Source organism: Leptinotarsa decemlineata, unplaced genomic scaffold (assembly GCF_025532065.1).
Source record: "Leptinotarsa decemlineata unplaced genomic scaffold, Ldec_3_MD MMD2_tig00078422_RagTag_RagTag, whole genome shotgun sequence".
Taxonomy (NCBI): Eukaryota; Metazoa; Arthropoda; class Insecta; order Coleoptera; family Chrysomelidae; genus Leptinotarsa; species Leptinotarsa decemlineata.
In genome coordinates, this window is record NW_027412747.1 from 19,970,807 (window position 1) to 19,988,284 (window position 17,478).

The following is a 17,478-nucleotide window of genomic DNA, read 5'->3' on the forward strand; positions in this document are numbered from 1 at the left end:
GTTATTGTCGAATTTATTTTCACCCCGTATCTTCCAAACATAGCGCCCTATCACTAATCATCAAACGATAAAATGTCAGAATAGTTCAAGGAATAGTCCTTTGATTTTTTGCCGCTTCCTTGCCGCATGTTTGATAAACAACCTGTATACTCATGTATGAAAAACCCAATGTTAAATAAAATATTTGGTATTCCTTTTGGAAAAAATCAGGACAAAATCGTATTAGTATATTGTCGTATCCAAAACATAAATCCTGAACCGCTTATACCTATATCATTTCATTTATTTTTTTTTTCATTCTGAAATATGTATCTCTCAAGTTAACTGAGAAAAACCGGCTTCTGGAGTACCTGAGTTTTGATCAAACCGAGAAATGTTTTTTCTCAATTTTTTTCAATTTCAGGCCAGTGAAATATGCCCAGCAGCACATTTCAAATAGCATTATTCCACACTGTTCTCAACAATCTAATTTTACCGTAGTGTTTCTGTCAAAAATACACTGTATTTTCTGTAATGTATCGGATTTAATCAAGAGAATTGTCCTAGGAATTAATCCCGTAACTTTCCCAAACTTCCTCCGCTATTTAGTTTCTCACAGCACAAGTTTAGGTAACTCTACTCCCAGAGTAAATATTTCGCATCAGGAATACTTCATTATCTCCAGATTGCTTTTCATTTCGAAACATGTTTCACGAAACAGTGCTGTAGCGAAAGATTGAAACTTTTTGAACTGAAACTGTCGAGTAATTTCGTTCAACGTGTCCACCTTAATAAAACAGTTTCACCTGATATATAAAAGCAACTTTGGTCCAGAAGTGTCTGCAAGGATTCTGTAAGCGAATTGGAAAAAACGTCTGTTGAATGTTGAATCTATATCTGTCGTGATAACAGACTGGAAAATAGGTACTTTCAGGCAGCGATTTGCTAAAACCTATCATGCCGAATGATGAATGATGTTAGCGGCGACCTAGATTTGCTCAAAAGTGTCATAGTTGGTGACAAATCATGGATATATGGTTATGACGTCGAAACCAAGCCCAATCGTTCCAATTGAAGAAGCACAGGAGAGTCAAGACCAAAAACAGCACGCCAAGTTCGATAAAATGTCAAGTTTTTTCTCACTGCATTAGATGTTCTTGCCACATAGGCATACGGTCCATAAGGAGTATTATTTCAAAGCTATGCGCCGCTGGAAGCAATACGAAAAAAAAGTTCGGTAATGTGAGAAGAAAATTCATGGATTTTGAATCACAATAATGCACCTGCTCACTCGTCAATATTGATTCGGAATTTGTCGGCCTCAGCCACCATATTCACCAGATTTGGCACCCTGTGACTTTTTTTCCTTCCCGAAATTGAAAAGACCCATGAAAGGACGGCGTTTTGCGACAATTGAGAAGATAAAAACCGAAGTGAATAAAAGTTGATTATTGAATAAATATTTTTGAGAAAAACTAGAATCCACCTCATTTTTTTGAACAGAAATCGTACCACATGGAGTTCGATGTTGATTTCTCGCATTGTATGGAACCTCGTATTGAATGATCATCCCTTTTTATCGTTTTCTTCATCATTCAGTTGTTATCACTATCCAACCAAAATTCAATAATTAAATGCCGTATTCTCGCAACATTAGACTATAAAATTCTCGGTGCTTGAAACAGTTTTGAGAACACTTTCATGAGGGCCATGAAATGCTAATTTCTTGGTAGCCACATTGCACCAACAGTCGAGTAAATTCAAATTATTCCACAAATTTCTTCTAATAACGGTAGATTAAAACGCAAGGAGGGTTGAAAATTAATGCACTAAGAATTCCTTTCTGCGAATACTTGTTTGTCAATAATAGGTGACACGCTGAAAAACGTTGATTTGTTTTTGGAGCGATATGCCCAGAATAAATGATTTTTTCTAAAATGAATAGAATTTACTGGTTTAATGAGTATAGTATTTCCAATACCAATTGGAACAGCACAAAGAAGGAATTCTCGCCTCGACATAGGCGTCGGCCTATATGGTTTCAGTGGTAGTTTTTCAGTTACTTATTCTTACAATCATAGCAATTGATCACCACATAGAAAAGTTATCTCAACTGAATTTTTTCACCATGGGTAATTATGAAAAACTTCGAAATTCAAGGTAGTTGATTTCCGAGGCGAAAACTGTAAAATACAATGAAAACACAAATAATCACACTGAATTCTCGTCAAACACACAGGCTGATTCACGGTGGATGGCACATTAGACGTTTCTGGTGAACCAGACAACGGATCACTTTGAAAATTTAATGGAGGGCATATTCGGACATGCTCCAGCCAACTGAAATATTTTCGACAATGCGGTGTTGCCGCTTCTATTAGAAAGCAGTAGCAACTTTGATTTTTCAAATGGAACACTCTGTATATAATATTATTTTTGGAATCTCCAACAATTGCCCGACAACTTTTCTTGATATTTCCCTATACCTATCTGTTACCGTATTCGAAATAAAAATTAATTTCAATTTTTTTCTTCGAAAATCATGACTTCTAAAAATGCCGATATCTTTTAGTTAAGAAGTACTATGATATCGAAATTTGGTTTGGAGTTAGGTGATACTTGGACACTTTCCACACGTCAGCCTGATCTCCGTTACTGCAATACAGGGTGATAAAAAAATACAGTTTTTTCGTTTGCTTGAAAAAGTTGCTGAAATTTGATTATTTTAAATGGAACACCCTGTATATTATTGAAAATTCGGAAAGCTGCTGAAATTTGCTTTCTTTCTATGTATATCATACCTATACCTAACTAGTCAAGTTTCGGACTTATGAACATTTATTTGTGAAAATGTCCCTTCAGAATGGTATTTCCATTCGGTATTTGGTAAGCAGGCCATGATTACTATTTGACAGTAGCGTTGTGACATTCTCCTAATAATATCGACATTTTCGTCACTTCAGAAGTTGCAAATACCTTCAAAACGATGGAACAAAACTATTCAAACGAAGTTCTTATGAATTTGTTTATTATTTTTGGACAGTGTGACAAAATTATCAGCAGAACATGTAGAAAGTTCAATGAAATGTATCCGAATCACCGCCAATGAACCTCAAGAAATTTATACGAGCCTTTACTCCTCAACTACATTTGATAGCACATTTACTAACTATCTGAGTGACTAGGGTCCACAGGCAAGAAATGTTTATGACTGGACTCTTATTTTTATTGCCGTTCCAATTGGGAATGGCTTACCGTTACTCCTTTGCATGATCTACAAATGTTTGTGGAGAGTTCATTTTGAAATTATTTGCCTCTTTCGTTTCTTCGGAAGATTCCCACTTTTTTGTATGAAAATGAAGATCTTCATCATGGATTATCATGATAGTGACATTAATTCTCATCGAGTAACTGGTACATTCATAATTCGAATATAGAACAATCCATGGAATCAACAGATGTTGCTTGTACGCAGAAGATATTTATTCAGTAACATCTTTCTTCTAAGAATTATAAGGTCAGAAGTAAACGTCACAATACGATTGCCCACCTTTTGAGGTTCAGCTCAACACACCTCGAACTACACTTCTTGAGAATTATTAAATTAAAAGAACAGTGTCTTATTTGATTAAATTTTCCGATATGCTTTTTTCTACCAAGCTGCATAGGCACCAATTTCAAAGCGTGTTCCTGCAGTCTTTATGCGTCGCCATTTAATAAGCAGTTTGTAAATCCTTTTCTTCAATTCTGTTTCCGAATAAGATCCGCAAATGAATGTGCCTTGAATGTGTTAATAAAAAACTTGTGACACAGCAATATCATCTTCCCCATTGCTACTTTTTCTAAACGGTGAAATGAGTCCAACTTCTGTTAATATGCCATCAGCCACAGCAAATATCGACCGTAAACTTAAACTTTCGACATTTGCGACGAGTTTTAGTTCCGTTGCGTGAGGTTTACGGGAGTTTCAGATGCGAATAAAGAACGTGAAGAGTTTACTTCAATTGAAATTGTAACTTTTGTATCGATTAGAGTTTAACGGCATTACTTTTGCAGTTTTATCTCCAGAACGAACACGTTTTGATTAAAAAAAATTTGAAACTTTCCGGTAATGGCGCAAAAATCACGGGCACAGGATATATGAGGGTGGTCCAAGAAGTACTCGGCCCATCAGAGAAAACACAAGAAAATTTTGGAAAAAATTCATTCATTTCATACTTTTTCCAGCGACGTTGAATATGTTCGATACCGTTTTCATAATGAGAACTGCCTTGCTCCTCAAAATGGCCACTAACTGCCGACATCACTTCTTCTTCGTTGAAAAATCTTTGACCACTGAGCTACTTCTGCAAATTTGGGAACAACAAATAATCCCAGGGGGCTAAATCTGAAGAAGAAGGTGCGTGAGGTAGCAATTCAAACTTCAATTGTTGATTTTGATCATTGCGATAATGGATTCGTGAGCTGATGCAGTGTCTGGATGAAACAACATTTTTTTCTCAGCTGTGGCCGTTTTTGCTCGATTTTTTCACTCAAATGTTGCAATAAGTTCGCATAATACTCGTCGTTGATGGTTTTCGCTTTTTTAAGATAGTCAATGAAAATTCCACGCGCATTGCAAAAAACCTATACCATAACCTTACCTGCAAATGAAACGGTCTTCGCCTTCTTTGCAGCTTTACAGAAAACGGCCCAGGGCGAAGCTTTCTGACTTACAGACAGGCTTGGCTGGCCATCAGTGCTGCCATCAGTACCACATCGTCAGCAGCCATGGAGATCCTTCCAGATCTACCTCCTCTCCACATTTTCCTGGAGAGAGGGGCCAGATGGACTGCAAATAGACTTGTGCACATTGCCAAGTGCACAAATCAATTTAATGCAGTGTGCAACAGATTGTCAGTTGATACTGCAAGTCACAGCTTTCTGGAAATGACCTCTGACTTCATGCCTCCAACTGTCAACAATGAACTGCCTCATAAAGTACTGTTCCCGAGTAGAGAACACTGGATCCTTCGGGGGAAGAAAATATCAAGAGCAGATAGTTGTTAGTTCACAGCTGGATCAAAAACACCTTCCAATACTGGTGCAGGTGTTTTGAGTTGCAGACCCAGGGCAGAGATATCAACCTGCCTAGGAATCTATGCGACTGTATTTCAAGCGGAAATTTACGCTATTAAATTGTGTGCGGAGAGATTGGAAGTCAATAGAAATATTCTTGGACAGTCAAGCGGCGTTGGAAGCTCTTGGCTCCTACCGAGCAACATCTAAATTGGTAGCAAATTGCCAAATACGACTCTCCTCGATAGGAAGACGTAACAGATTGCCTCTGGTCTGGATTCCTGGCCATCCTGGCATGGAAGGCAAAGAGGCTGCTGACTCCTTTGCAAAGGAGGGTACTGCAAGCAGCTTCATCGGACCGGAACCTGTCATTGGCATCACTTCAGGCTTTGCCAAACAAAGATTGAACACCTGGAAGGCAAGAAGATTTATGGACTTCTGGCAGAATCTTCCAGGATTGGCTACCTCCAAAGCTCCTTCGAAGTTCGAAATGGGTCACTGTCACTGTCATTTGAATCATCATATGCAGAGACTCGGACTGTCGGAAGACAGTGTGTGTCGCCTCTGTTCGGAAAATGATGTAACAGCTGAGCACATAGAATAGACCCACTCACTTTGGCCCTAACCTAACCTAACCTAACTTTCTTTGGAACAGATACTAAAAACCGTAGCGTCGTCAAACTTGAAACAATTGCTTTATATATAGTGTACTTGCTAATACAGTGATATTTTTCAAACAACTTGTGCTTACCTTCCATTATAACTTCACGAAATTGATATCAAATTTTTATTTCCAGATGATCGATGTCAAAAACAACATCCACTACCCCAGCGGCTACCCCATATCCACACACCCACCAGTATTCTTGTGTTCGTCTCCAGGACCAGATCCGTACTGTTCCCAGGACCTATACAATCCTGTCTACGAGGAACTCAGCGATGCCGATAGCGAGCTGGCCCCCGCCCCACACAGCGAGGACGAATTCGCTGAAGATGAGCTCAGCCTGGCAGGTGAAATGGAAAGAAGAAGACTGGAAATGCCCCCTCCCCCATACAGGACGGATCCGTTGTCCCTCAGGCGGGAAATCCCCAGGTTTAGAAGGCCTCATGAACCTCTACCCCCCGTTCCTGCCAATAAGAGACACAGGAGTCTGGACAGACGAAGGCAGGAGTTTCACGAAGGGATGCTGCTTGATGCTCTGCTTCAACTGTATCCGAGGGTGGGAAGCGTGGAACACCCTCCGCCAACCCGCAGGCAGATTCCCAGTATAGCGCAAAGGATACAGTGTATGTCTCAGACACCTGGCCCGTACGAGAGTGTGCCTGTTCTGAGCCACTTGGCTACCTTCAGGCCCGTACCTAAGCCCTATTCGCAGGATTCCGCCCTGGGCTCCGACTCGGGATACAGCAATCATACCAGTAGTAGGAGTTCCAATAGGGGTAGGAGGGATCCTAGACGGTTATCCCAACTCAGTGCTGATTTGGCGTTGACTTAGAGAAAGCGTAGAAAATTTTGCGAACGACAATGTCTTAATTTCTAGGATAGAACAGTGCAATTGCAGTCCATTATTAGTCGATTGACCTTGGAGCTCTTTCGTATGTTTCATTTTGAAGCACTACGTTTAGCAATGTATAGTGTTCACACATAGTCCAAAGAGTGTTCCTCCATTGATTGTTATTTTGTATGATAATTTGTATAATACTTCGCAGTTGTTAAACAACGTGTTGAAGCATTTTCCTATCAAATTTTGAGATTTGTTTTGATGTACTTATTCTTGGAACTGATATGTAACATTCCATGTGGAAGTAGTTCCGGATAAACAAATATCTCCAAGTTACACCTCATGTAGAAATTGTAAATACTTGTATATTATGTCCAACCAAAGTTTCTAGATTTCAAATTTTCTATACCTATCTTCTGGAATGTAAATAGTTGTAAATTATGTTCAAAGTCTATTTATTACTGTATATATCATTAATTATTTATTCATCCTTCAAACACTGATTGTCCTGTTTTCAATTCAAAGGTCATGGCATGTTCTTTAATTGATTTCTCGAGTACAACAGCTATTTGAGGCAATTTGATGAACTAGAAGAAAGTTAAACAAATAAACAAAGAAAACTTGTTGCTGTCAACTTAGTCTGTTCTACTTTTGTGAAAGAAATTTCGAAATTCACCGCACTAGAGTGGAGACAATGTGTTATACATACTCAAGTGACAGAAGGAACCCAATAAGACTTTTATATTACATCTTGTTCAAGTTAAAACTGATGGAAACATAAAAAAATTCGTCATTGTTCCAAAAATAGTTTGCGTAATAGAAAATAACAACAAACATTTTTTTCCGAACGATCAAACTACGTATCAGGTCAATGTCATTTTATAAAATAAGTCCGAGTTGCTACTATACGAAAAATTATTTTATCGACAGTTTCAGAAAAAAAAATCTCCATAAAATGTTCTGCGGCAATCTGAACAATGCAAAAATTGGTTATTAAAATCTTTAGATCGCATACGAGGTCAAAAAATATTATTCTTGTTCTAAAGTATTTTCGTTTTTGACAATATCAAAAACTATCATTGGAGAATATCCAGAATTCAGAATTGCATTGAATCATGTGATTGCGTCAGTTCACTATACTTTTCATATTTCCAAACTTATTCCTACAATAACAGTGATTGTATATGCAAAATCGTTAAGAAAGTTATTTTTATAAAGAGCGACAGACAACTGTTCACTATTTAAATTAGCAAAATTGAAATTGATGTGCAAAGTAAGAATATTGGTAAAAATAACATAACCTACTATTCTGTTGCAACTGTCAATTTCTTCATAGGAAAAATTCTTTCAGATTCATTTCATTCATCATCATTTTCAAATTTTTTTATAAGTCAGGTAACTGTTGAAAATACATCTTCAGAATAAAGCTCGTAAATTGCACCACAAACTATCCAAAACTGTCGAGTGGACAACAAATTTTGTTCTCATATAGTTTTCTTCGAGTTTCTTGAATAATTATCACGCGTAAAGATTTCTGAAATACTTTCAAGACAACAGATTTCAACTGCAAAAGATTGTATAATTTTTTTTAAAATTTTCAGAAAGCTATCCTTTTTAAACATTCCCAAATTTTTTAGAAATTCTGCAACGGTTCTTTTTAGAAATTCTGCGACCAAATGTCTCTCTCATATATTTTCGATAGAAGTTCTTGAATTATTATTATTATTCAAGATTTCTAGAACTCTCTCAAGATCAATATTCAACTGAAAAAGATTGTATTATTTTTGTGTTTCTTGAACATTTCGCAACTTTTTAGAAAATCTGCAACTCTTCTTTTCAGAAATTATACAACCAAATGTCTTTCTCATATAGTTTTGTTCGAAGTTCTTGAATCATTATTATTATTAAAGATTTCTAGAACTCTCTCAAAACCAATCTAATGTACACCTGAGAAAGATTGCATGATTTCTTGAAAATTTTGGAATTGCAAACAAAAATTCAAAATCGTCCATCTCAAAATCTGTAAAAAACCTGCCATAACCTCATTTTCATCATCATATTCATTTGTTTGTTAAACTTATTCATTTCAACAAATCTTTGTATACACATAAGAGTCACTAAACTGCAATTGAACATTTCTGTATGGAATAGAAGTCTTTGATATGTGGAAAATCTTCCTGTTTTCGTTGAATCGTCAGTTTGCACGTATTCGATTGAGGAAGGAATGGTAAACCTAATCCAACTCATCAATTAAATACTGAAATGCCTCACATAACAAACCTGAATAATCTGATATAATCGCCTGAAATATTGAGAGGTTGCACTAGATTTATGTGATCAGAAATATGTTTGATAGATACCTAAAACACTTGATATGTAATATGTTTTGAATATAGCAATCGTTCTAGCTCTATAGGTGTTATATCAGGGTTCAAAGGATTGTTAAATCTAAAAAACTGTTTCATTGAACAATTGTCTCACCAAGAATCACTTATGTATCTACGTAGATTACAATAGTTTTCACACCAGATGTTCAATTAAAATATCTCCATTGTTATATACAGGGTCCTTTCAGTTGGAAGTCGAACATTAGTATATGTTAAAAATTACAAGTAGATTCGATTAACAGAAAAAAGCACACTAGTAAGATTTTGTATCAGTTTCTATCAAAATATTGAGAGAATTTCATCAGTGTTTGTAATGTGCTAGTCCATTAAATTGTAAGTAATTTTTATTCGAAATAATATTTCATTGAATTGTTTATAGGAATTTCAATTATCCGATTCAATATTATTTTGTTATTGTTTTTTTAATAAATACATTACCATTTCAACTTGATTTTTATTCGAACGGTTTTCTTCCTATGTATCAACATCCATCAAGACGTACCTAATCACAGAGAATCACAGAAAAAATGTAATGGAACTCTGAAGATTTTTATTCTGCAAGATATGGTTAATGCACATGTTAATCCCATCAAAGTTGCTGCATATCTGTGCATACAAATAAAGTGTAATCAATGAAGATTATTGATTATTAATGATGATCAATTTCTCTATCAAAATAATTAGGTACCAAATGTTGACTGAGAAATTTCCTTCATATGCAATGTTTTGATTTCAATTATGCATGAAAAATAATGATATTGAAACAATATCTAGTTGATCCTGGGAATTGAGAAATCCACACATATACTAATTGAGTAATACATGATCTATCTCACATGAAACTATACGAATTTACTGAAATACTATTTTTCACATGATGACATATGTCATTTCAAATGCCAATCTGTATATTCTAAAAAGTATATTGAAGAAGGAAGTGATACAAATCATGGAATTATGAAACAACAGAAATTAATTGGCGCTCCGAGGCGACATCATTGATTCCAGTGGCGCATTTACTTTTTCAGCTGCAGGAAAACCCGGAGAAACCTGCAGCACCAAATCATCTAAAGATCCTAATCTACCAATATTCTCTCTTTCGTAAAACAAAATGTAGGGTGTCTCCAGAAGCTCCAATAAATTCAAAACATCGCCAGAACACTTCGTGATACGACTATACAATAAAAAATTTCAATTGAAGGTGATTCCTTAGCAACGCGCACATGAAATGACCAACGGATAATCCTCCTACCAACTTTGCAGAGGCATACCAAAATAATATCTTTATTCATTTAAAATTGTTATAGTAGGTGGCGCTACCTGTTGTCAATGGTAAAACTGATTACATTTTCTCATTATGCCTAATACAGTACTTCAAAAAACAGAAAAATTTATAAAATAATCATTATATTCCTTTTATATAGAAAGATAACTACAAAGCAAATAAATAATTACCTATGTTATGCGTATGAAGTTGCAGAATCCATTGACTTGTCCGAAGAGGAATTCCCAGACACACTTGAATCTATTATTATTTGATCGAAAACACTGTCTAACATCCCGTCCAATCTCCACATTTTCTCTTCTTCCTTGATCACATGGGCTACAGCATTATCTCAATCTTCTTTCCGTATCAGTTCCATTGTGAGTTCTAATAAACGTTGGACATCGGGAATTTTATGTGTCACGTTTTCACGAGCTACGTTACCCTTAATATGAGCCCAGATTAATTCTATCGGATTTAACTCGCAATGGTAAGGAAGAAGTCTCAAAATGGTGATGCCGTCAGCACGAGCTATTGTATCCATCACATGCTAGCGATATCTATCACGATGCTGTTTCATGACACTCATAAGCTCGGCCTTAACCATGTCCTCGGAAAATGGAATTCCTTTTTGTCCTAACCAACTCTGCATGTCTGCTTTTCTGCCAATATTTATTGTCAGTAAACTATCGTCAGGCCATGATGAAAAGAGAAATGAAAATTTCTATGTTTTTACCACTTTTATTTGTAACTAACGTTACTGCAGTTTCGTCCTATATGGACATTTTCAAACTTAAACAATATCATCATGATCTCCTACCACGTAGTAACGTAGTACCATCAATTTATATCATCAGGCCAATTTACTATAGTGTCAATATCGTTTCTTGTATGAAATATGACATCTTCCCAGGTGGCTCCATAAATTATAAGTACTGTATCATCAGCATATGAGACCACTTTTCCAGAAATATCAATGAGTAACATATCATTCAAATATAATATAAATAGGATTGGCCCTAAAACAGAATTTCTAATGGGTCGCTAAGTACACCGTCTATTTTAACCATTGTTCCATTTCAACCATGTTCAGATAATGTTTTGATAACTTTCACAGAAATTCCATCACACCCAGGTTCAGTATTTGTCTTCAGTTCTTTAATTATATTCAATATCTCAGCCTCATCACATGGTGTTAGGGAAATAGTATTCACAGTATTCACATTTTGAGTTATTACCTCATGTGCTTCTTGCCTGATAGCTTTGACCTTTGATTTTAATAGTCGCGTACACCTTAACATATGAAGGTTTCGAGACGACTTTGAGGACGTCAAAATACAGGTTTATACGAGTTGGTAGCTGGGTATCTCAAAGTTCGACTTACCTAATTTTGACTGAGATGACTGGATCATCATATGTCCGGAGAGGCTGATAATGGGACCGAACATTTTGCTACGAAGACTGTGTTTTTCATATTCAGCTGAAAATCGTATACTCCGTTGCTGGGTAGTTTTTGTGGACTTAATTTCGATACAATCACAGAAATGGCCATTTCCAAGATCACAATAGTGTATGAAAATCGTGTGCCCTAAGAACACGAACCGAACTATAAAAAACAATACTCTTCACTCAACCGGTCGATATTTCGTAGAAAGTCGATGTTATCCTCAGGTTCTGGAATAATCGAGGTATCAGTTCAATCGTCCGAATAAATATAATTTCTACTTCATTTGTTCATGGCTCAAGTACCAATTTCCTCAGATAATCCCAACCAGAAAACTTATGACGTTGACCCTTCGTATAGAACCCTTATTCGATCCAGTGTTTAGGCAGCAATTAAATCAATACATCAATGAGGCCGCGATGAAATAACAATCAGAGCGGAACTTCGATATCCCGGGTTATCCCGTCATCCTCTTCAACCGTCCTCTTGATGAATATTCAGCCTGAAAACAAACATGGCGTGGTGGGTAAACCGACGGACACGTCTAATCTGATGGTTAAATTGGAATCTCATCGGATTATTTATTCACACTCTTCAAGTTCGAGCTTATTCACAAGGGTTCAATTCACATGAATTTTCATGTAAGTACATTAAAAATATCTTGAAACTAAGAAATGAAATGACAATTGTGACACAGTGTTACGATGATGAAATACTTCTCAACAGGGATCAAATAATTAAAATAATTCCAAACGAGCAAATTATGATACACAAATTTTCAAAAACGAACTAAAGGGTGTACCAAATTCGAGGATCACCATTGAGATTATTGAGTTACCTCAATAATCCTCAAAATCTGCTAAACTACGAATACTTCGGGAGATATCCTGAATGAATCTGAAATTCGTGATTTCCTTTTTACATTTTTCCCGCGTCATTTGAATCGCGAATGAAAACCAAAAACACGTTTTTTCATAGCAACCTTTTTCCTTCTACAACATGCAGTGCTGAGATTTTGAAGCCGACGTGTTGTTCTTTAGAAACCATCATCAGCTTTGTTTTTTATATAGACCAATGTAATGAAATATTCGATAGAGCTTTCCATAACGAATTTATCACGATCCATTATTCGAAAATTATTTCTGGTGAAAAGTAACGATTTGACTTTATATTATTTTTATTCAAAGTAGGCCATGCCAAAGCATCATTGGCCGAGTAACTGCCCAAATCTAAAATGGAAGGCGGCTATGGACCGAAATAAAAATGTCATTGTTACAGTGAAATGTTAATTTCCATTTCCAAATTCTATAAAAAAAGTAATATGCCAGATGAAAATCAAATGCCTGAAGTTGAGAGAAGGACGAACCTGAATAATATTGATAATAATTATCGACTATATAAAATCTACTTTAGTCAAAAAATTAGACGACTGGAATTTTGTTACTGGTTTTCTAATAAAATTAATGAAGATGGTGTGTTTTTACTGAGAGTAATATGGACCGATTATAGCAGTTTTTCTACAAATCACATCTTCAATAGACACAATAAGCACTATTGTACGATAGAAACCCCAAAGCAGAAGTTAGGCCACAAGCCCCACATGCGTGGCTAGGACAGAATTGTTGGCCCCGTAACACACGAGGATAGAGGTACTGGTGAGATACTGGTATAGAGATACTGGTGAGAGGTATATAGCTTCAATATTACAAAACTGTATTGGAAAACGGAGACCTGTGCAATGGTCAGCTAGAAGTCCAGACCTGAACCCTCTGAATTACATCGTTACATCGAAATTGTTACTATCGCACGTTGAAAAGTTAAAGCTCTTTAATCCCTAACTCGTATATGATTCCACTTGTGAGGGTTGTCGTTCGTAAGAAGGTGACAGCTTGTTAACGGACAAACAGATGTTAAAACAATTTTTTTTCAATTATTGCTCAATTGGATTAAAGAAATTAGGTCATTTTCTCCATGGTTCATTAAAAATTCTATATAAAAATTATGTCGGCTCAGTGCAAAATACGTCCAAGCAGAAAGTTTACAGTTTAAACATCTTTTATAAATATGTGTTGATAATTTGTTATGACAGTTTTGTGTTCAATATTCAAAGTTCCTATTTTTTTTATCATTCAGTTCTAGTTTGTTTATTGTTTTTTCAGTGTATATTTATTGTAACATAATATTTTGTTGGTGATTCAACAAAGTTTGTGTTTTGAAATATCAATAAAACTAAAAATTCCAAAGGACACGTACTTTTGGATGTGGAAATAAAGTAAAGATTAGTAAAGAAATGACGCCATAGCTAGAAATTATCATTTTGGTCCATAGCCACCTTTTAGTTTAGTTGCCCGGCGAATGTAGCTTTGGCATGGCCAACTGTTTAAAAAAAATATCATTATTTTTGACTAAAGGACATTCTCAACTAATGGGTTGTGTTGTTATACAAAAAAATTGTTTGAGTTTGGAAACCGAATAGCACTTAATCTTTGAATTATCAATCATATACAGGATGTAACTGAATACGTGTAAAACATTCAAGGGGGTGATTCCTCATCGAAGAAAAGATAGGACTTTTCATATGAAGAAATTTCATTGGAGCATCCCTTGTTAAGATACAGCCCCTTAAAGGGGGTACATAAAATTTTTATAACAATTTTTTTCACAAGCACTGAAAAAGTTACAATATTGAAATTAACCTGACGTTTTGTACTACCAAAAAGACACTTAGCCAGTAATTTATTTGGTTCACCCCATGTTTCTAAGGGGTGGAAAGCGCAACCCCTAAAATTCATTTCCAATGTAACTTTTTGTCTTATCATATGTTTACCATTTAAAAATTTATTTTCGATAGCCTGTTTCATTCTGAACAAAAAATGTCTCCTGGGTTTTTTACCCAAAATAAATCAGTTGTTATTCATAAAATAATTTTTTGCTGCGAACTGGTTTATTTTGGGCAAAAAACCCAAGAGACATTTTTTGTTTAGAATGAAACAGGCTATCGGAAATGAATTTTCAAATGGTAAACAAATGAGACAAAAAGTTACTTTGGAAATAAATTTTAGGCGTTGCGTTTTCCACCCCTTACAACCATGGGATAAACCAAATAAATTTCCGGCTAAGTGTCTTTTCAGTAACACAAAACGTCAGGTTAATTTCAATATTGTAACTTTTTCAGTGCTTGTGAAAAAAATTGTTATACAAATTTTATGTACCCCCTTTAAGGGGCTGTATCTTAACAAGGGATGCTCCAATGAAATTTCTTTATATGAAAGATCCTATCTTTTTTTCGATGAGGAATCACCTCCTTGAATGTTTTATACTCATTTAGTTACACTCTGTATTGTCTAGTTTAGACAAACAATTAAACAGTGTGAAATTATCTCGCATAACTCGGGATTATATTCGTTCATGGAATTTCAATATCAACATCATTTTTTAAGTACAGACCTTTTGTTTTTTGATCGATTTTTGTAGGCACTGTAATAACAAATTCTGCTGAAAAGGGATTGTGACAGTTTCCCAAAATAGGAAACTTTTGTCCAATTTATCCGACCTTGTAAGTCTTGCCGTTTCCGAGATAGCAATGTTAAAGTAAAAGTACAGTAAACTTTATTGACTAGGTACATAATGAATAAATTACACAAATAGCAGCTCAAATGTAGGTGCTATCACAAAATGGACAGTAATAGTGCACTTATTAATGTAGAGATGAAAATGTATAAATAAATGTGAAACCTTGAATGTATAGCACAAATGCAACGATTATGGGCATTGCAAGTTCATATTATCGGAAACAATGGACTAGTGAGTTGTGAAATTCGTATGTATATTTTTCAATAGTGGAGTCAGCTTAAGAAACGCCCTATATATTACAATTCACCTTTGTTCACAGAAACGGGAATATTTGCATCATGAATTCTGGAAATTTGAGCTAAATACATTTCAGTTACAATTTTCACTTCTGTGTTCTACGGTGTTTTTGACATTTCGTTCAATTTATTGGGACTCGGTGTTGCGGTAATATTCTGCCTTGATTTATTTGTGTACAGCCATTGCTTTCACTTTCAGTTAGATCGATACCCCTGAAATCCGACCTTTCATGCAATAAACCAAAGACGGAAAATGTGGGAAAATATTTCATTCAAATATAGGAAGTATTATGTAAATATACCTAGCTAAGAATCTTCTTCCACAGCAGATTACGATAAATCACCCGACTTGATAGATTGGGAATTGTGAAAATAAATCTCAACTAGATTTTTGGTGGAATGTCGTTAACTGAATAGTCATGACGCAAATGAAAACAAAAAACTGGTGGAACTTTGCAAGTTCTATGAAATAGCATTTAACGCTTTTCCATTCGACTTTTCTTCTTCGAAAATCATTACCAATTTTGAATTTTGATATGGAACAGCGACAACTTCACTGTTTGTTTGGAAGTAGTTGACAATATTTCATGGTGAGTTTTCGTGGTTCGTACTTCGATTGTCTAAAATAATAATAATAGTAATAATAATAGGCCCGAGACCCTAATGCACTTGCTATCAGCATGTCCAGCATATGCGGTCTCGGCCTATATCCATCGACATAATGTGGCCCTAAGAGTGCTATATTACCATCTACGGCACTTTTACGGTATTGACAAGACACCGGTGTGCCGAATTCATTAAAACTATTCGTTCCCCACCCTCAGGCTCATACAAGGTAATAAGCCTGATGTAGTCCTTCTCGACCACCAGACCAAAACGATATTTGTCGTGGAGTTTTCAGCTCCTGGCGAGACGAATATCGTCAGAAAAGAGGAGGAAAAACGAATGAAATATCGAGATTTTCTCTTCGAACTCCGCAGACTCTATCCAGATCACTATGTCAAGATGGTTGTTCTAATTATTGGAGTCCTTGGTGGAATGATGTCCTCTCTACTCTCGAATCTTAAAATCATGCCGACTTGCCGCAATAAGGCAAAAATCTTAGCCGCACAGATGCAGAAGGCTGTCATTCTTGACTCACTGCGCTTGCTCAGGGCACATGATTCTCGGACCCAATGATCACTTACCCCACGGTGTGAGGAGTGGTCATTGGTTGATAATGCTGGCGCGCCCTCCCGAATGCATCGGAGCTTAGGGGGATAGGGCCTGACCAGCGCATACTATGGAAAAAAAATAATAATAATAATTGTTTTTATTGATAGGTAAGAAAAAAATACAATGCAAGGAATACAATATATACCATCCACCCACGTACCTATCAAAAGGCAGAATTCAATTTCTGATCTTGTCACGAATGACTCAATCGGAAGTTGCTCTTCCTTTCAACCTCGAAAAAGAGAAACAAAAAAATTAATGAAAAATATTGTACATGCACAACATACGTAAATGCTAGATATATTTCAGTGTCAAATGCACCAGAATCATTTCTGTTAGTAGGTCAAACTGTACGAAATGCTCATTTACATCAAAATTATTTTATTGACAGAGAAGTTGAGGCAATTTGTGTAAGTAAATATTGAGTTTTTACTATAATCTAGAGCGGAGAGTGATTTTAGTGAATTGAGATTTCGATTATAAAGCCAGGCCACATCATAAGAGAAGGATCCACAAAATAAAGTTGTTCTCTAGAGGGGTGTATGGAGTTGATTTCTGAATCTCAGATACAAATTATGGATGTCTGTTCTATATCTTATTTTGTCGTGAAGGTAACTGGGTACTTTTGTTGTTATAATCTTATGATAGGTGATACAAGCATGAAATATGCGACGAGCTTCCATTTTTAACCATCTCAGTTACTCCAAATGATAAGACACGTGTGCTTCCTAGTTCCTGTAATGAATCTGAGGCATGCGTT

General features: G+C 35.8%; 1 protein-coding gene across 3 annotated transcripts in view; it reads left to right on the forward strand.

Moving 5' to 3' along the window:
* pxb (putative Hedgehog signaling attenuator pxb) overlaps window positions 1–9,372 on the forward strand; it is a 157,759-nt gene extending 148,387 nt beyond the window's left edge. For all 3 annotated transcript variants that reach the window (XM_074185972.1, XM_074185971.1, XM_023156701.2), the window contains exon 5: window positions 5,835–9,372. In XM_074185972.1, coding sequence (XP_074042073.1) covers window positions 5,835–6,533 — 699 coding nt within the window. In that variant the 3' untranslated portion in view covers window positions 6,534–9,372. The remainder of the gene's footprint in view (window positions 1–5,834) is intronic.
* Window positions 9,373–17,478: the final 8,106 nt, after the last annotated feature.